At 41.7% G+C, this 21,029-nt stretch overlaps 1 protein-coding gene across 3 annotated transcripts in view; it reads right to left on the bottom strand.

Moving 5' to 3' along the window:
• Window positions 1–21,029, bottom strand: part of enox1 (ecto-NOX disulfide-thiol exchanger 1) — a 142,058-nt gene that overhangs the window by 5,201 nt on the left and 115,828 nt on the right. For all 3 annotated transcript variants that reach the window (XM_077215214.1, XM_077215216.1, XM_077215217.1), the window contains 3 exons: window positions 16,694–16,811; window positions 13,364–13,548; window positions 5,798–5,905 (listed from right to left, as the gene is read on the bottom strand). In XM_077215214.1, coding sequence (XP_077071329.1) covers window positions 5,798–5,905; window positions 13,364–13,548; window positions 16,694–16,811 — 411 coding nt within the window. The remainder of the gene's footprint in view (window positions 1–5,797; window positions 5,906–13,363; window positions 13,549–16,693; window positions 16,812–21,029) is intronic.

The following is a 21,029-nucleotide window of genomic DNA, read 5'->3' on the forward strand; positions in this document are numbered from 1 at the left end:
CGCAGTCATGTAAGACAGTTCTGGGAGGAACCACTTTGACGAAAGAGTTTGTTCAGGTATTTCAGAATGACCAAAACAGCATTTCAAACGCTGTGCAACATGACTTTTTGATTAGCATCAAGGATTTTTTTCAGTAACGATGTTCATGTGAACGTCGTCTTATCGGATCTTTTTTTTTTTCAGACTCAAATGATTGCATACATTTTTCATGTGCATTTTTAGAATTTATGTGAATCTTAGCGTTTCCATCCAGCAATTTTATTTTATGCAATATTCCAAAATAAATTTAGGTGGATGGAAGCTGATGTTACATCTGGGAAATTTCGGACTGGCCTTCAGTGTGCCAAGTTGATACTATTTTTTTTTAATGGATGCTTGTGAGAAATGGGGTAATGAAACGCATTTGTGATTCCATACATTACAGCCAGGGTGTGTCTAGAAGTTCACAGCAGTTTCTTATTTATGGAATATGGAAGCAAGCCCCCTCTGGTTCTAAAAATACTGTACACGCGCCTCCCATCTGCTAGCCGGTTTAGTTAGGAGCGCTTATACAGTATGGGCTCCACAGGACTTCCACAACTATTGATGTACCTATTATTTCAGTCAAATAACATTCATGCAAACCAATGTTTGCTGTTGGGAAAATCGAGTAAACAAAGCTGGTCATTATTCCCTGCGTCTGGGCAAACCACTATACTGGCACCAATGATAAGGTATCATGTTGTGCTGTTCAGCAACAGATCATCTGTCCTCACTGACAACATCTCTATAGATTTTAATGAAGGCAGACACCACATTTCAATTGACATGGATGACGAAGAGTGAGAGATGAACAGTCTGTTGAACAGATATGGTAAAATGCATAAAGGACAAAAGTCACATCTAACTTTCACAACTCATGTGTCTCTAATTTTTGTAAAGGTCGTTGAAAGTGTGTTTAAATGACTTAGTATTTTTCAGTTTACCATAAATGCTTGCCAGTACATTCAGCCATATACTTTAACCATATTTCAAAGACAATAGAAGTAATTATGGAATTACATATAGGCCTGGTTTTAAAGACAGGGTTTAGACGCCAGGATTAGGCCTTAGTTCAATTAGAACATTTAAGTAGATTTTATAAACGTGCCTTAAAGAAAACATTACATTGCATCTTGAGACAAAAGAATGGCACTGACATATTTTAAAATATGTCAGTGCAAGTTGCTTTCAGTTAAAACAGCTCAAGCATGCATTTAAGTCTGAGACTATCTAAAGCCTCATCTGTGAAACTCTAACATTCAGCTAACTGCATTTTATCTAAATGTAAACTAATACATTTTCCTTTCATTGCAATTAACACTCAATAATATATTTTTAAGTATATTATTTCCATAATAAATTTTTTTTTTAAAGTACCATATGCTAAAGTGTACTTCTTTACAAGTAAACCTTGATTACATTCGTGTAAAATTTCACATGGTGTCTAGGGCCTTTTTTTGTGTCTGAATCTTTTTCGAGGCCACTGTGCACGTTTTCTGCACATGCAGATGTTGTGTTGTATGAAGAATAACCCGGCTCTCCAGCGTAGCCTTGTTTCCTTTACCCAGACATGACAAAACACATTCATCTTGAGACAAAAAAATATCCTGCTCTTTTTCGTGTGTTGCTGTTACATGTCTCTGTTTTCAGGTATGTGTGTGTGTGCACCCTGTGCTCCTGCTGCCATGTTGAGTTGTGTTTCTCGCTGCATGCACAGGAGGAGTGAGGACAGGCAGTGACCCCAGGCTGAAGAGCTTCCTGCTGTCACACGAGGAGGCAGACACTGCCAAAATGCAGTATATCTGAAGCGAACAGTGCTCTTAATGGCTTACATAAGGCTTTGTGCCCCTCTACAAACTCACTCCCGACCAGTGCTGGGAAGTAACTGAATGCTACACACTTTTGACAGAGCCAAAAGTAGAGACACAATTATGTATTGCATGCAAAGTTTTACAGCCAAGTGAATATAATCAAACAAGCTTGCCTAAAATTTTCACTATTTCTTTCAAATGAAGCAGTGAGACATAATTATACAAATATATATATATATACAGGTCCTTCTCAAAAAATTTGGGTACTGTGATAATGTTCATTATTTTCCATAATGTAATGATAAAAATTAAACTTTCATATATTTTAGATTCATTGCACACCACCAACTGAAATATTTCAGGTCTTTTATTGTTTTAATACTGATGATTTTGGCATACAGCTCATGAAAACCCAAAATAATCTCAAAAAATTAGCATATCATGAAAAGGGTCTCTAAACGAGCTATTAACCTAATCATCTGAATCAACTAATTAACTCTAAACACCTGCAAAAGATTCCTGAGGCTTTTAAAAACGCCCAGCCTGTTTCATTACTCAAAACCGCAACCATGGGTAAGACTGCCGACCTGACTGCTGTCCAGAAGGCCATCATTGACACCCTCAAGCAAGAGGGTAAGACACAGAAAGAAATTTCTGAAAAAATTGGCTGTTCCCAGAGTGCTGTATCAAGGCACCTCAGTGGGAAGTCTGTGGGAAGGAAAAAGTGTGGCAAAAAACGCTGCACAAAGAGAAGAGGTGACCGGACCCTGAGGAAGATTGTGGAGAAGGACCGATTCCAGACCTTGGGGGACCTGCGTAAGCAGTGGACTGAGTCTGGAGTAGAAACATCCAGAGCCACCGTGCACAGGCGTGTGCAGGAAATGGGCTACAGGTGCCGCATTCCCCAGGTCAAGCCACTTTTGAACCAGAAACAGCGGCAGAATCGCCTGATCTGGGCTACAGAGAAGCAGCACTGGACTGTTGCTCAGTGGTCCAAAGTACTTTTTTTTTTAAAGATTTCATTTTTCAGCACGACCTGGCACCTGCTCACAGTGCCAAAATCACTGGTAAATGGTTTACTGACCATGGTATTACTGTGCTCAATTGGCCTGCCAACACTCCTGACCTGAACCCCATAGAGAATCCCCATAGGGATATTGTGAAGAGAAAGTTGAGAGACGCAAGACCCAACACTCTGGATGAGCTTAAGGCCGCTATCGCAGCATCCTGGGCCTCCATAACACCTCAGCAGTGCCACAGGCTGATTGACTCCATGCCACGCCACATTGAAGCAGTCATTTCTCCAAAAGGATTCCCGACCAAGTATTGCGTAAATAACTGAACATAATTATTTGAAGGTTGCCTCTTTTCTGAGATTGCAAGAAAAAGTCAAAATTGCAAGAAAAAGTCAAAATTCCAAGTTTATATCCCACAATTCGGACTTTATAACTTTACAATTGTGAGTTTATATCCTGCAGTTCTGAGAAAAAAAAGTCCGAATTGTGAGATAAAAAAAAAATCACAATTACCTTTTTGGTTTTTATTCAGTGGCAGAACCAATCTTCCTTAGTAAGAAGTCCATTAAGTGAATTTAGATGGGTCATGTAAAAGTCAAAGGCAAAGTAAAATTTCAAATGTCTGAACGATATTTCACGTCTTCTTTTTTGTAAAGCTGACCTAAATACTATTGCAATACAATCTAAACACATGCTATGCTGTCTGTAAATTTGAACTGAAATAAATAAGATTAATTAGTTCCAGGACAGCAGGGCCACTGCTCAATTATTTTTTTAATTAGTTGGAAGAACTTGATTTGTTTTTGGCGTAATCCAAATGAAAAAATTCCATTAACACAGTAGTTTGTAGTTTGTTGGTTGAACTATAATTTATTAGAAATGGTCATAACTCAAACTCAAACAACTTTTTTTGTTTTTGCTTGCCAACAAAGACATTTTTAAAGACCTTTTAAATACCATCTTATATAAATTTAAGACCAAACCTGCGATGGAAATACACATGACCATGAGTGAACGCAAATTCGAAAGTGAAGTAAAAAACGAGCACGCATTCAAAAGCAATTTCAACACCCCGCATATTGATAGCGGCTCCACAAATGATATACAATCTAATATAATTATTAGGGCTTGGAAAAGATTAATCGCGATTAATCGCATCCAAAATAAAAGTTTGTGTTTACATAATATATGTGTGTGCACTGTGTATAATTATTTTGTATATATGTATAAATACACACACATGCATGTATATATTTAAGAAATATTTGCATGTATATACTGTATATATTTATTTATAATTTATGTTATATATAAATATAATTTTTTTATATATAAATATAATTTTTTTCTTATATGTATACATGCAAGTGTGTGTATTTATATATACAAAATAATTATACACAGTGCACACACATATATTATGTAAACACAAACTTTTATTTTGGATGCGATTAATCGCGATTAATCTTTTCCCAGCCCTAATAATTATCCAACTATACAATTGCGAGAGAACGCAAAATTATTGGAATTTTTTTTTTTTTTTTTTTTTACCACCATGTCCCTTTAGGGGCTCCGTAGTATGCGTTTTTTCCTTTCTGAACATGATATTCGGCTTTGGGCACATCCCTAAAAGACAGCAGCCTTTTTTTATCCATTTTCTCTACTCAGATAGCACCTCTTTATATTATTTTTTTCACCTTTCTACTGTGACAGGCTCTCGCTGTGTGCTTCCCACTTTGGGTGTGTTTTTCCACTGTCTTGATCAGTGTTGGGGGTAACTTATTACAAGTAACTTGAGTTACGTAATCAGATTACTTTTTCAAGTAACTAGTAAAGTAACGCATTACTTTTTCAATTTACAACAAAATATCTGAGTTACTATTTCAAATAAGTAACGCTAGTTACTTTTTCACATTTATTGACTGACAGCTCTCCTGTCCCCATGTTGAGAGAAATAAAGTGAGGTGTTGTGTGCATTTGCATTGAACATGCATTTACTCATCTCACTTGCACAAAAACATTCAGTATTCCTCAAAATGAATAAAAACAGTCAAATGCAATCTCAGAATTTTGTGCAAAAGTTTTATAATTAACTATGTTAAATTAAATATACTTTATGTATTTAATCTCACTTTATTAACCAATGTCTTTGCTGCTGACCTACAATGATCTAATTCAACCATACTAATAAGCAAAAATGACTTTAGATTAGGTTTAGAAATAAGAGTGTTGAACTTCCTTCTCCTGTATCCTATTGCTATTTAATCAAGAACAGCAGCAGCTGAAAGGTTTGTTTGAGCGGCGCCCTCTACTGTACAGTAGTAAATATGCATTTCCTTCAGCCTGAGGCTTATTCATTTAACGTTTGATGTGAAAGGGCCTTAACAATTGGCAAAAATAGATTGTTTTAGCTGTTATTAAAAAACAAACAAACAAGCCCATGCAGGTGAGAAAAAGTAACGCAAAAGTAATGTAACGCATTACGTTCCATAAAAAGTAACTAAGTAACGTACTTAATATTGTAATGCATTACTTTTAAAAGTAACTTTCCCCAACACTGGTCTTGATGCCCATTGAGTTTAAACCATCTCTGAAATGGCGCAGTTTGCCTCGTAGACATTTGGCTTTCAACACGAGAACTCATCGTTATATAGAAAAAATTATGGCTTTAGTGGAAATAAATGTGGTAAAATTATGTCACCATAATTGGAATCCTCATTGTTTTCTGCCAAATAACTGTTCAGATTGTAAAACAATAAAGTCTTACAAAATAGTAAGCTTGTAGTGTAGCTAAAAGGGTACATTTAAATTGAGTATCTGCGCCCCCCCCACCCCCCACACACACACACCCACCGCTCCTCATAATCATGGTTTGTACCCTCGAATAACACTATTGTGTATATGGAAAATTCAGATTATTTAGCAAAATGGCCAAGAAGTCTGTCCAACCTTTTCCCTGAGGCTGAGGACCTCTCCCTCTAGGTAGCGCTGCTCATCTCTGGCCTGTTCCAGCTCCAGCTCCTTCCCTTTCAGCTCTTCCTGGAGCCGAAGTAGTTGCTGTGGAGACAAACAGCATCATGAGCAACAGAAAGCAGATGGCTGGAACAATGAGTAGCATATGGGGCTGCATTGTGACCTCATAAACAAACTCCACATAAACATTATTGAACGGCATACAATGAGGATAATAAAAAGCGGTGTGGTGGGTCAGACCTGTGTGCCTGTTTAAAAGGTCATGCGGTCAACTTTTTGTAGCATGTATTGAAAATAAAAAGATAATAAAGGAATTTTAAAAGTGTTAACGTCCCACTAAATTCAAGAATTGTCAATAATAGTCAATAATTGTATCCTTGGTCACAAAAATTACATATTTAAACGTTTTTTTCCTTGAAAAAATGTCTTCATGTCTTAAAATAGCTTGAATGTAACTCTACACCCTTGCCTCATTATAAGCGGTTCTATGAATATGCTAATTAGCCTCACACCAGCTCAGAGATCCACTCGTCACACGTTGACATGATTGGTTACAAGGTAGTTTGTGACATCAGAAACACCAGCGATTTTGAGACTGTCTTTGGTTAACTGCAGTTTTAAGGAAAAAATACTCAGCAATGGTGTTGACTTGTGAATTTGCACATGGTAAGCATATTTAAAAGATCACAGGCATATAACAACAGTAAAAACTTGATTTTCACCACAGAGGGGGCTTTAATGTTCCCTTGTACCTCTAGTCCAACAATGGGGACGTATCATATGATAAAGATATGCAGTGCTCACAAACAAAACAAAAAATAAGTATTCTCATACATAACATGCACTTTTCACAATCCAGTCAATTCCCGATCTATGTTTGGCTTGTTCAGTGTCCTGTTTCACTTACTGTAGAAATATGCTTTTTAAAAGTTTGGGGTCGGTAAGATTTCTAAATGTTTTTGAAATAAGTCTCTTATGCTCACCAAGGCTGCATTTATTTGATCGAATTACAGAAAAACAGTAATGTTATTAGAATTTTAAAGAATTTTCTATTTTAATATATTTAAAATGTGTTCCCCTTCGTCAGTTCACTATTACGCACTGTACATCATAATCTACTTCGAGTGTAAACTAAACGAGCCAATGCACATTGGCATGCGATAATTGCACCAGTTGCTGTGCATCGCGGCGCGAATATTTAATGAGCAGCAGGTGTGCGACGCATCTTTGTCTTTCGCTTCGGAGCCAGACAGTGAATGCTGTTATCAATCTTATCTGAGAGTGTTTTAACTTCAAAAGACGAGTCTCCTTGTTCCGGAGAACGCCTTTTCAAGCTGGTGTTGGTGTTACAGCGGAGACAGCGCTGGCCGCGATCTCACAGAGAGAAAAACAGCTGTTTGTGTAGCCGCGGTCATCCCCTAGGTGTTTCAGCACCAGAGAGAGCTGTTTCCTGAAAGAGTATACACGGTTTGACAATGCATCTTTTTCAAGATGTCATTCAAACCGTGTTTCTGGATGCGGCCGTTTTCTGTTCTCATTTGAAGGCCACGATCACTGTTTCACATGCCTGGGCCTAAGTGTGTTGAGACTGCGTTCGTGGGTGGTTCATGTTCTCTCATGAGAGCATGACCACGTCGGCACGTTGTTCATCTCCCCTTTCTCGTAAAGGCTTGAGCCGCTCAGCGTGCCGTGTGCCGTCGAGCTGCCGGCTGACAGCGCGGGTTGTCACGGCAACCCAGCGCGCATCGTTCGACGCTCTAGATGCGCGGTTGAGACTCAAGTGCCTCAAAAGAGGTGGAGTCCCTTTGCCTAATCCCCTATTTAGTTCCTCTTCTGGTGGCCACCAGAAAAGGGCTACTTTGGCTAACAGCACTGGTGATCTGAGGATTACAGTGAGCGTTTCCCGATGAGACCACCTCCTTGGGCCCCTCACTCCTCTAGCGCATTGCAAACATGCTGAGACTGCGTTCGTGAGTGGTTTATGCTCTCTCATGACAGCATGACCACGTCGGCACGTTGTTCGTCTTGCCTATCTCATGAGGGCTTGAGCGCTCAGTGTGCCGTGTGCCATCAAGTTTGATGGCCACGTTTGCTGTCTCGCATGCCTGGCAGCTTTCACATGGGATTACTGGTCCTTCTCATGAGGGACCAAGCATTTCATTCAGGTTTCCAGGGGAGGAACAGATGTCGATCACTGCATCGGAGAGAGGGCTGTTATGCTCTGGAAATGAAGATGATGCTGAGTTCCCACTATAATGGTGTGTGTGCTCATGCTGAATCAGATTCAGACTAGACAGCCACACTTTCCCAGGCTACTCTGGGGGGCGCTGTGCGATGCATAATCGCCTTGCCTTACCCCCTTGCCTGCCCGGATGTGTGTGAAAAACTTTGGCAGTATAGAAGCATATTGGCGCCAATGGCAAGCCAAACATGCCAAAATCTGCAGAAAAAGTTTTTCCTCTCTCACTACCCTTGGTGGTGGGGCGGCTCTGCTAATTGCAGACCGCCTCTTCCCTGCATGTGATGCCCACCCTACAAGTCTGTGGAAGGCTTCACGGCTGAGTCCCGAGATGGGCGTGGCAGAGCGGCACATACCGGGTGCCCGTCACCCCGCACTGCTGCCAAACCCTCAGCCATTGGTCAGAACCTTCGATTCTACGGGGAAGTGTTCCCCTAGAAGAAGTGTCCAGGCATGCTGTGGTCTTCACGGATGCCTCTGCCACCGCCTGGGGGGACACGTACAACGGGCATGCAGTTTCAGGTCTGTGGACGGGGCCTCAACTGCATTGGCACATCAATTGCCTCAAGTTGCTCACAGTACGCCTTGTGCTGGGCCGCCTCAAGGGGCTGCTACATGGCAAGCACGTACAGGTCCGTACGGACAGCACTGCAACCGTTGCGTACATCAACCGTCAAGGTGGTCGACGCTCCTGCTACATGTCGCACTCGCCCACCATCTCCTCCTATGGAGTCAGTAGCATCTGAGGCCACATCCCTGGTGTGCTCAATCATGCAGCCGTCGAGCTCTCATGACAGCCTACGCTTCCAGGAGCTTTCATGTCTTCATCCCCAGGCAGTCTTCTTTGGAGCCACACAGATAGATATGTTGCCTCTCCGGACTCTACCCATTGCAAGTTGTTTTACTCCCTGTCCGAGGGGAACCTTGGCACGGATGCACTGGTGCACAGCTGGCCCCAGGGCCTACGCAAATATGCATTTACCCCAGTGAGCCCCCTCCCACAGACACTGTGCTAAGTCAGGGAGGACGAGGAGCAGCTCTTGTTAGTTGCGTCGTATTGGCTCAACCGGACCTGGTTCCCAGAACTCATGCTCCTCGCGACAGCCCCTCCTTGGCCCATTCCTCTGCAGAAGGATCTGCTTTCTCAGAGACGGGGCAGTCTATGGCACCCGTGTCCAGACCTCTGGATACTTCATGTCTGGTCCCTGGACGGGACGTGGAGGTTCTGGGTGACCTACCCCAGGCAGTGGCAGACACCATCACTTCCGCTAGTGAAGTAATGATGCAACGAGGCGCCTCTATGCACTGAAGTGGATCCTGTTTGTTGGATGGTGTTCTTCCCACTTTGAAGACCCCCGAAGATGTCCGATCAGAGTCGTGCTTTTATCCTGCAAGACGGGTTGAAGCAAAGGCTGTCTCCCTCCACCCTCAAAGTGTATTTTGCACCTATCGCCGCACATCACAATGCAGTTGAAGGTAAGTCATTGGGAGAGCATGACCTGATCGTCAGGTTCCTGACGGGAGCAAGGACACTGAATCTGCCTCGCCCTCTCTCTATACCCTCATGGGACCTGTCTCTGGTGCTCAGAGCACTGCAGAGACCTCCCTTTGAACCAATGCAGTCAGCTTAGTTAAAGATCCTGTTACTGTGCTCCTGACTGTTCTGGCTTCCATCAAGAGGGTAGGGGACCTGCAAGCATTTTCGGTCGATGAATCATGCCTAGAATTCGGGCCGGCCAACTCTCACGTTGTCCTGAGACCCCGGCCTGGAAATGTGCCCAAGGTTCCTACCACTCCCTTCAGGGACCAGGTAGTGAACCTGCAAGCGCTGCTTTCGGAGAAGCCAGACCCAGCCCTGGCTTTTCTATGTCCTGTCCGCTCCTTGTGGCTATACGTGGACAGAACGCAAAGCTTTAGGACACCAGACCAGCTCTTTGTCTGTTACAGAGGCCAGCAGAAGGGAAAGGCTGTCTCCAAGCAGAGGTTAGGCCACTGGATAGTGGATGCTATTGTCTTGGCGTACCTGCCTTTCCCGTTTGGGTTGCGAGCACACTCAACTAGAAGTGGTGCTTCTTCCTGGGCGCTGGCTCAAGACGCCTCGTGACAGATATATGTAGAGCTGTGGGCTGGGCGACACCCAACAGGTTCAGTAGATTCTATAGCCTCCGTGTAGAGCCGGTATCTTCCCGTATACTCGCCCCCAGTGGCCAGTAGAGCGAAAGACCCATTCTTAGTTTCGGCTTGCAACTCCACTACCGCCCCACTGGGATGGATACGTGAGTCTATTGCTCCAGTAGTGTTCCCCAGAAATGGCTAACCCTGTTGAGTTCCACATCACCCCAATCAGATGTTGCGGAGCATATGATGCAAAGCTTACACTCGTATGCATTGTGGAACCTGTGCTTGGCTGGGTGTCCATATGTAGAGATCCCTGCGGCGCCCCCATATGTGTATTCCTCCACGATCAGCTTCTCTGCGGACGAGCCCGTGTCTTTCCTTCTGTCGTCTCTGCTGGTGTTCTTTCCCCCCTATAACTAAGCTGGAACCACCCCAGAGACTGCCATATGTTGTACTACCCTGCTTGGCTAGTCCACATGTGTAACCGTCACAGTGCCTCCCTCCGGGTTAGGATGTGGCTTTCGCAGCGTCCCTTCTCCAAGGGCACGCTTTCCCAGCGTTATCCAATAAGTCAAACTGAGTGGGTCTTGCGGAGCAGCAGTGACTGACCTTCTCTGCTTAGAGCTCCTAGTTTCTGCCCAACACTGCGGTCAGGCCTGGAGGCTCAAGGGGAGCGCTAGATGGTAGATATCCCCATTTCGTCAGTTATGACGTACATAATAGTGGCGTGGGGACGATGGGGAACGTCTCGGTAACGTCTCGGTTCCCGAGGAGGGAACGGAGACGTATGTCCCGTCGCCACAGTTGCTGAGCTTCCGCTGTACAGCTAAGTCACAAGTCCAGCTGGTGCAATTATCGTATACCAATGTGCATTGGCTCGTTTAGTTTAAACTCGAAGTAAATTACTTCGAGTGTAAACTAAACGAGCCAAGTGAGATGCCTACTTCGTCGGTTATGGCTTTATATTATACTTATTCTGAACTTTCTGCATAATATCACATGATCCTTCAGCAATAATTTTAATATGATGATTTGCTGCTGAAGAAATATTTATTATTAACAATGTTGAAAACAGTTGTGCTGCTCAATATTTTTGTGGAAAACATGATTTTTTTCAGGATTCTTGAATGAATAGAATTTAAATTTGAATGTATATTTTTACATCAATGTAAAAATCTTCAATGTCACTTTTGATCAATTTAATGCATGATTAATGGATAAAAAAAAATCATGTTAGTTCACTCGGCATTAACTAATGTTAACAAATACAACCTTTGTAATGTACTAATGTATTAGTAAATGTTGAAATTAATATTAACTAAGATTAATTAATGCTGTAGAAGTATTGTTCATTCTTAGTTCATGTTAACTAAGCGAACCTTATTGTAAAGTGTTACCAAAAAATCTTACTGACTGAGTATACTGTACATGTGATCACAAACGAAATAAATAACTTTAAAATTAAATGATGACAGTCCACTGCACTCTATATAAATCTGAATATTATTTTTCTCTTTCAACAAAAAGGATACTCATTCCATCCATTACTATTGATCTTCAAAATAAAAGCCTTTAACAAAACTGCACAATGTAAAATCATAGTGAGCGAGAGAGAGAGAGAGAGAGAGAGAGAGAGAGAGAGAGAGAGAGAGAGAGAGAGAGAGAGAGAGAGAGAGAGCTCACCAGTGCATTAAAAGCAGCACTATGACAGCCTGCGTCATGAAGAACACTGTGTCAAATCATTATTTAAGCTGATTTGACAGCTAATTAACGGAGGTGTGAGTGTTTGTGTTCCAGATGGAGCGCTGACGTGTGAGCATGCTGAACACTTACGCATAACTGATGCTTTGAGTAATATTTGAATGTGTCAAATGTGTTTCACTGTTTAGGAGTGTCTCAGTAATTTGTCTCAGAGTAATCTCAGCTGTGTTGATGTGATCTTTCGCCCGACATCAACTGAGTGGACAGTGTAAGATGCTACTTTGCAGATTCATCAGACATGGGACAAATAAGTCCCACAATAGCCTATAAAGGCTACTGTAAAATATTGGATACACAAATTTCAAAGGCGTCTAAATTATCAACATTATCAAAACTCTGCTGAAAAACATGTTCTCCCAAATGCCTGAACTGACAGAACTACAGAGCTCTGATCATAAAACAAACAACTAAATCAAATTGCATAATTTTGTTTAGTTTGGGTCTTTGGTTCAAATGTTTTTTTTTTTCCTCCTTGATTTTACCTCCGTATTCTTAATCCATCATAATATATGAGCCATAAGAGCCAATATATATATATATATATATATATAATGTAGAGGTTGAATAAACTGCTGTTCCACACACACGCACACGCACACGCACACGCACACGCACACACACACACACACACACACACGCACACACGCACACACACACACACACACACACATATATATATCACGTCAGGCTTTACAGTGTTAAGTAACGGCATAAAGAAAAGGTTTAGAGCAGGATAATGGCTGGCCCACTCTTTAGTGTGATCTACTTGGTCACTCCATGATTCATGAGCCTAATGACTGGACAATAACAATAATATCAAACATGCTATTGACAGTGTCAGCAGGAAGTTGAGTCGCTGAGGCTGTTAACGCACACCCGCTGAGACACACATCAACAAGACATTTATAATGTTACAGAAGATTTCTATTTCAAATAAATACTGTTCTTTTGAACTTTCTATCAAAGATGTCAAAAATATATCATGGTAGGCACAAAAATGTTGAGCAACACAACTATTTTAAACATTGATAATAATAATAAATGTGTAATGGCTGCTGCAAAGTCAGTCTTTTAAAATACAGTAGTCAACATTTGAAGTGGATCAAAACCTTCGATCAAAGTTATACATGAATTTTGAACAATACCCGTTCTTGTCTTAGAACAACTTTGATGAACTTTTTTGATCCACTTCAAATGTTGACTACTGTATATTAAAATTGTAAATAGTTATTTAAAATTGTAATTCACAAAACAGGGGGATTTTTTGAAAAACAAAAAAAATATTTTCAACCCATTTGCTTTTGATTGTACTGAAGCGGGACGCAGGCCTGAGACTGAACCCTACAAGTGCAGCTAATGTGTGTATTACCTGCTGCATGTTCTGCATGGTGTGTTGCAGGAAGTGCAGCTGATGTGTGTATTACCTGCTGCATGTTCTGCATGGTGTGTTGCAGGAAGTGCAGCTGCTGTTCTTGCGTGTGGTCCTCCTCGGTACGGTACGCCTTGCCCTGCTCCTTCTTCAGCAGCTCTACCTCGTTCCTGTAGGCGTCCAGCTGCCAGCGCAGACTGTCATTCTCCTCTCGCAGAGCACACGACTGCGCAGACAGCACTGCGCTCGGACAGGAAGAAGAGAGACCGCAAGTGAGCTCGGAAGAAGGTTTTTAATTTACAGCTTTCAATTTACAGATGGGGAGAATTCACACTTTTGTGTTTGGTTGACCTATAGTAGATCACTTTGACCAGATTGAGCTGATTAACTGTGTTCAATAACCTAGCTTAAACTAGTCGACCATCTTTACCACCTTAAAGACAGCATGAAATTGATGTGGCAATAGTCTTTTCTTCTTTTTTTGTCAGTGACCAATTGATTTTATCGTTAAGATTGTTGTTGTTTGCAATTGGTCGATCTCATGTGAGTGACAGGTTGCCCCGCCCTCACGCCAGTAAACACATCATCAAAGAAAAGAAGGGAGGGGATGTTATTTTGATAAAAGATTACAAGGACACATTAATAAAAAAAAATGCAAAAAAATGATGTTCACGGATAAATCATTTATAACAAATACTACAAGAATTGTCAATTTTGATTTCATGGCGACGTTAAGGCAAGACACTTCAGGTGAATAGGGTAAAACTAAATTAACTATTATTATATTTCCAAAGCTGAAGGGATTAGATTTTTTTTTTGTATTACACATTTTCTGATAAGTATGCAAATGAGTCTTTATGTAATTGAATATGCACTTACATATATTTCCGGAACATTTTTGATCATTTTGTTGACGTATTAGTTTTTACAGAGGGATTTTTGATATTTCTTTATTACTCCATAAGAAAAAACTGTCCACACACAGAAAAAATAATCACTGTGTTTTTAGGAATAAATCTGGCAAATGATATATGAACAAACACATCAGTAAAAACCTTCAGAATATATATGCATGTACAATATATATATATATATATATATATATATATATATATATATATATATATATATATATATACATATATATATACATATATGCATGCAAAAAAAATATGATTTCGTCTGTAGTGGTCCTTAATGACCTTTCTCTTAGCATGTGGCAACATATGATCTGTTCCTTAATCTAACATGCAGCATATAAGACAAGTTCTATCATCAATCCGTCTGGTTGAATCAGCATATATATGTGGCAGTCACCGTGGCAGGCTTTAGAGGAAGTGTTATGATTCATAGCTGATATTGATGGTGAAGTTTGCATAACAACTTGGTCACTGTGCTGAGTCTCTGCTGTGTCAACAGAGAATCTCAACTATTAGATATTCCTTCCTGCCACCGAAAATACTTCTTTTATTGAGCCAGAGCTAGTGTGCTGTGACAGGTCATGAAATATCGCTGAGCTCAGAATCCCCTGACACTTTCTGCCGCCGTTCTCTGCTGAAGCAATATCATTCATAATCAGATTTGCTGTGGGATACACGCAGGAAGGAGAGTGTAATCACTCAAGTTGATATCTCAGTACAAATGCTGTTGTACTCAAGGTTATCTAAAGGATGTGATCGCTCTGTTCAAATAAACCTAATAAGTATACAAGTGGTCACGGCAGAGCTGATTTGATTAGAGACTAACAAGGGTGTTTTTTTTCATTGAATCAAGGAATTATTACAGCATATCAGATGTTTTCATTTTCAAACCATTTAAACATGTAAATGATCAGATGTAGTGAGAGAGCAAGACTGGTCCTATAGGACATTTTAACACTATATAAAGTGTATATTAAGTCAAGTCACATTTATTTATATAGCACTTCACCAGGAAAAGTTAATCTGTGACTGTAATGTAGCAGGCTAATAATAATACTCAATCATTCATTGATTTAATGAAACAAATAAACAAGTTTAGTTCAGTAGACATTGATTAGGTATTGTTGAAATTATGTGAAATTGAGTGATTTGTGATTGCCGAAGTTACAAATTGAGTTGGAAAATGTATAATCAATTAAGTTTTGCACCATATTCTATGCATCTTTTTCCAGAATTGATAGATGGTGGGAAAAATACAATGTTTATAAATAATAATACATTTTTATTTGTATTTATCACTAACTATTATTTAATTGTGAATGTAATTTACCAGTCAAAAATTTGGGTTCAGTAAGTTTTATTTTTTTATATAATATGATACATTTATTCAGCAAGGATGCATTAAATTGATCAAAAATAACAATAAAGGCATTTATGATGGTATAATGTGAGATTTCAAATAAATCCTGTTCTTTTGAACTTTGCATTCATCATCCTAAAAAAAAACACTTCCACACTTCATTAAGCAGCACAACATTTTTAGACTAATAATAATAATGATAATAATAATAATAATATTTTCTTTAGCAGGAAATCAGAATTAAATCAGAATGAAGGATCATGTGATGCAGTAATGATGCTGAAAATTCAGCTTTGTCATCGCAGGATTAAATTACATATTAAAATAATTAAGAAATTAATAATTAATTTTTATCATAATTTTTTAGATAAAAAAAGATAATATTTTTATTGCATAACATTTTAATTTTTTTTTTTTTTTATCAAATAAATGCAGCCTTGGTGAGCATAAAAGCTACTAAATATTTAAAATATCTTACCGATATTTAACTTTTGAACGTTATGTATGTATTTATTTTCTGTCGGCAAGGAAAAATCAAGTAAAAATCTAAACTATTGGCCAAGCAGAAAAAATCCATATTGTTGAGCCCTAAAATGAAATGTAATTATGTGGGCGCTGAACAAAGCTCTCCATGTCACTGCATTTACACATTCCTCTTAAGGCCTCATTATGCTTCTGCGTCAACTCCACGGCGTAGCTACGCCGTCACTCCTACGGCGTCGTGGCCGTTTTATGGTTCTGCGTCAGGTTGAGTTGCATCGCGGTGCATCTGACCAATCACAGCCCTTGTGGTCTGCGTCGCCTCGACGCGTAGTTACAAATTTTTGGAGGTGCACGTCGAGCTACGGCGGAGGGGTTCGCGGCAACGCAGAGGAGTCTGCGGGGGTACGCCGTCGATTCGACGCAGAAGCATAAAACAAGCTTTATTTACCAATTACCTTTATTATAGATTTATTGATGATCAGTTTAATTGCATTGCATTTGCAAAACAGCTCTAATTGTTAGGCCATCAGGTCTAGGGTTGTTTTAGGCACAGTCAGTCCCTGTCTCCAGCATCCTATAATGAATCATGATTATGAAAATCAGCGGCTGATCACAGGCCTACCAGTGTCCTCCATTCTGATCTTTTTGCAGGGGTTTTCCTCCAAGTCTTCATCTGACATCTCCATTTCCTCTTCTCTTCGTATTCCCATGATCTCTTCACTGTGAGCATTTCTCAGCTCCTAATGGAGCATGATACAGAAATCAAGCAAACACACACGCACGCACACGCACGCACGCACGCACGCACGCACGCACGCACGCACACGCACACGCACACGCACACGCACACGCACACGCACACGCACACGCACACACACACACACACACACACACACACACACACACACACACACACACACACACACAACCCATTACTGGCTTCTGTCTGAGACCTTGAATGATTAAAGATTACATTTTGCACACATTAACATTTCCTCTGTTCTGAGTAATTCTACAAGGACACACTTTTTTTCATTTGCTGTATAAATGTGGCAGTTACATATGAAAATCACACATACCAGTGAAATGTTTTTTCTGCAATTCTACTCTGATTTAACATGGAAAATTTTGATCGGATGAAAAACCAGGCAATGATTTGGAAGCACCGGCTCTGGTGATGGATTCCTTAACCATAAAATACAACCCAGAGGGAAAACCGAGGCTCTGCCGTCTCAGTGCCGTGCAATAGTGAAAGTTCATTTGTCTAGGTCTGAAAATGGAGCGTAAAAATCACATTACACAAACTTCCAAACCCACTGATCTTCTGATAGCCATTATAGGGCTCAGCACAAAGGACGTTTAATGCCACCACTGTGAAATCTTGCAGATCTGACTCTATAAAAGGGAGTGTGTTTGAGCTTTACTTTATCTGTGATTGAATACATTTTATTGTAGCACTGTGTCGCCTGAACTTTCATCTGTTTCTTGAAAGCAGTATTATCAGAGGAATAGAAGTGGGAGTTCTGGATTGTTTCTGATATCATATTTCTCACAATATTATTTTACAGGGTTCCCGCAGCTTTTGACCAATGAATTTCCAAGACTTTTCCAATAGTATTTTATAGTCATTTGGGAAAACACATGTAAGGTTTTTAAAATTCCTTTTTATGAAATTCACAAAAAGCAACTTCTAGCCAACAAAATAGGCGAGACTGAGACTGGTTGTCAGACTGGGACACTGTCACAAGGCCTATATCTCAGTAACAATAAGGTTAAAAGCTGTTGAGTAAACACAAAAACAATGAATTACACATCAACAAAAAAAAATTCTGTTAGCCAAAACAATGGTTCCCTTTCAAGGGAACTCGACCTGCATTTGAGACGCGGTGGGAACGCTCTGCGTGATTACGTCGTGAAGCACGTGTAAAATCAGTCCAATGGAAGCCCGCTATGGCATAGGTGACGTCATAGACCAGGAAACTTTAAAGCACCCCTGAATTCAGACCGCGGAAGCTTCTGTACCTTCAGCAAGCGCTCTCTGTATATCTGTCCTTGTCTATTTATTATATGTATATATATATATATATATATATATATATATATATATATATATATATATATATATATCTCACTAAGGCGAGCAAGCAATGTTATAAACGTTGTGTTGTGCCCTGCCCTCGTTATATCACGGGTGGGGACACACATCATGTGTGTATTGCTTGTTTGGGAGTGGAGCATGTCCAGTCAGTCCTCAAGGGGGCTGACTGTGAGCATTACATGAGTTTGTCTATGAAAACTCTCCGCTCTCGCAGGGCGTTCTTTGAGGAGGACGGTTCGGTTCGCGCTCCCCGAGGTGCGGGTCCCGCTGCTGCCTAGGCACAGCGTCGGCTTTCATCTTGGGGTTCGCAGATGGATCTAGTAGCGGGGTTTGAGACGGGCCCCGCCCTCTCTCAGCCCTTACCTGCTGGATCCGGTGTCTTTGCCCAGGAGGGAGCCCGCTCTGCGGCTTCTCTTTCCCAGACTGAGGCACCAATATTATGGCTATCCAGTTCTGAGGATCTCGATGTCGTTGATATGGGGGATATTGAGTGTTTGCCAGCTCATACCCCTGCTGATGAGGAGCTTTTGGAGGTTTTATATCGTGCTGTTACTAAATTAAATATTGAGTGGCCAGCCGATGATGTTGATGTTGTATCTAGAAAGAGTCTTTTAGATGAACGTTATCTACCATCTAGATCACGACCTCCTCGTCGGGAACTCCCGTTCTTTCCCGATCTCCACACCGAGGTGTGGAGATCGTGGATTAAACCGGCGTCTTTCAGAGTGCATAACCCGCAGACTAGTAATTATAGTAAAATTCAAGGGATTGATCACTATGGTTATTTGACTATGCCTCGTGCTGAAGACACGCTAGCGAGCTATCTCTCCCCCCGAGTCATCTTCTTCTCTGAAAGCCCCGACGTTACCCACCAGACCTTTAAAAAATACATCTTTGTAGGTGGGTAAAGCGTATTCGGCAGCAGGTCAGGCCGCGGCATGCTTACATACTATGTCGCTTCTCCAAGCATACCAGGCTGACCTGCTGAGGGACATGGACGATTGTGAGGAAGTTAGTGCTGATGCAATTCGAGAATTGCGTCACACGACAGATCTATCTATCCGGGCCACCAAGGAGACGGCCTAATCTGTGGGCCGTTCTATGGCAGCCCTGGTGGCCACGGAACGTCATTTATGGTTAAATCTATCAGAGATTAAGGATAAAGATAGGTCTGTTCTTCTGGACGCAGCGCTTTCACCTACAAGTCTGTTCGGCGATGCTATAAATTGTTTTGTCGATAGGTTTCAAGAAAACAAAAATCAAGCGGCTGCGTTTCAGAGGTTTCTTCCTCGCCGGTCCAGTGTCCTCATTGGCACCCTCCGGGGGGCGATTCTCCGAGGAGAGTCGCAGCGTTGCCACTTCGGTTGTTCCCTGCCGGTTCGCCGCTTCAGGGCGCCGAGGTGTCAGCGTCCCCGTGCAATCCTCTGAGAAGGGTTGTAGAACGGTCAGTTCGGTTGTTCCCTGCCGGTTCGCCGCTTCAGGGGATCCGAGATGATTGTTCAATCAAATCCAGAGGCCAGTCTCGAGGGACTGGTTCCCTTATCGGAATTTCTGGCAGCGTGGAAACTTCTGCCAAATATTTCTACATGGGTCCTGCACATAATAGAAAAGGGTTACAGAATTCAGTTCGGTTCTCGTCCGCCCAGATTTCAGGGGGTCCTCTCTACGGTAGTGGACTCACAGCAGGCTCTGGTTATGGAGCAGGAAGTACTGACACTTCTTTGAAAAGGAGCTATAGAAAGGGTTTCTCCTCCCAGCAGAGAGTCAGGGTTTTACAGCCGTTACTTCATTGTTCCAAAGAAGGATGTAGGGTTGCGTCCTATTCTAGATCTGCGCCATCTAAACAGTTCAGAAACTCAAGTTCAGAATGCTTGCACTCAAACAGATTGTATCACAGATTCAGTCCAAGGACTGGTTTGTCACAATAGACTTGAAGGACGCGTACTTCCATGTATCTATCCATCCTCATCACAGGAAGTTCCTGAGGTTCGCTTTCGGGGGCGAAGCTTACCAGTATCGGGTTCATCCATTTGGCCTAGGTTTATCACCCCGCACCTTTACAAAATGCGTGGATGCAGCTCTGGCTCCGTTGAGACTCCAGGGCATCCGCGTATTAAATTACATCGACGATTGGTTGATTTTAGCTCAGTCAGAGCAGTTGGCAGTTCAGCATCAAGATGTTGTTCTTTCCCACATAAGGAGTTTGGGGTTGCGGCTCAACACCAAAAAGAGTGTGCTCCTTCCTGCTCAGAGGACCACTTTTCTAGGTGTAATTTGGGATTCGACCACAATGCAGGCACGTCTGTCTCCTGCTCGTATTTCTGCGATTCTCACAGCCGCAAAGAATGTGAAACTAGGCCAGTCACTCACTGTAAAACAGTTTCAGAGACTGTTGGGTCTCATGGCAGCTGCGTCCAAAGTTATTACTTTTGGCCTCCTGTACATGAGACCCCTGCAGTGGTGGCTCAGGACCAAGGGGTTTTCTCCGAAGGGAAATCCGTTCCGCAAGATCAAGGTCACGCGGCTATGCCTTCGTGCCTTGGTCAAGTGGAAGAAACCTTGGTTCCTCGCCCAGGGCCCAGTGTTGGGGGCTCCTTGTCGACGTGTCACGCTTTCGACGGATGCTTCCCTCACTGGTTGGGGGGCGGTCATGAGTGGCCGCTCGGCGCAAGGTCTTTGGCAGGACCATAAATGTTCCTGGCACATAAATCGTCTGGAGTTGATGGCGGTATTTTGAGCTCTCAAATATTGCCTGCCAGACCTGAGAGGCCATCATGTGTTGGTCCGCACAGACAACACTTCAGGTGGTCTCCTATATCAACCATCAGGGGGGTCTGAGGTCACGTCATCTTTGCAAATT

The sequence above is a fragment of the Siphateles boraxobius genome, unplaced genomic scaffold, assembly GCF_051911475.1.
Source record: "Siphateles boraxobius isolate OS27281-9 unplaced genomic scaffold, OSU_SipBor_1 7, whole genome shotgun sequence".
NCBI classification, from domain to species: Eukaryota; Metazoa; Chordata; class Actinopteri; order Cypriniformes; family Leuciscidae; genus Siphateles; species Siphateles boraxobius.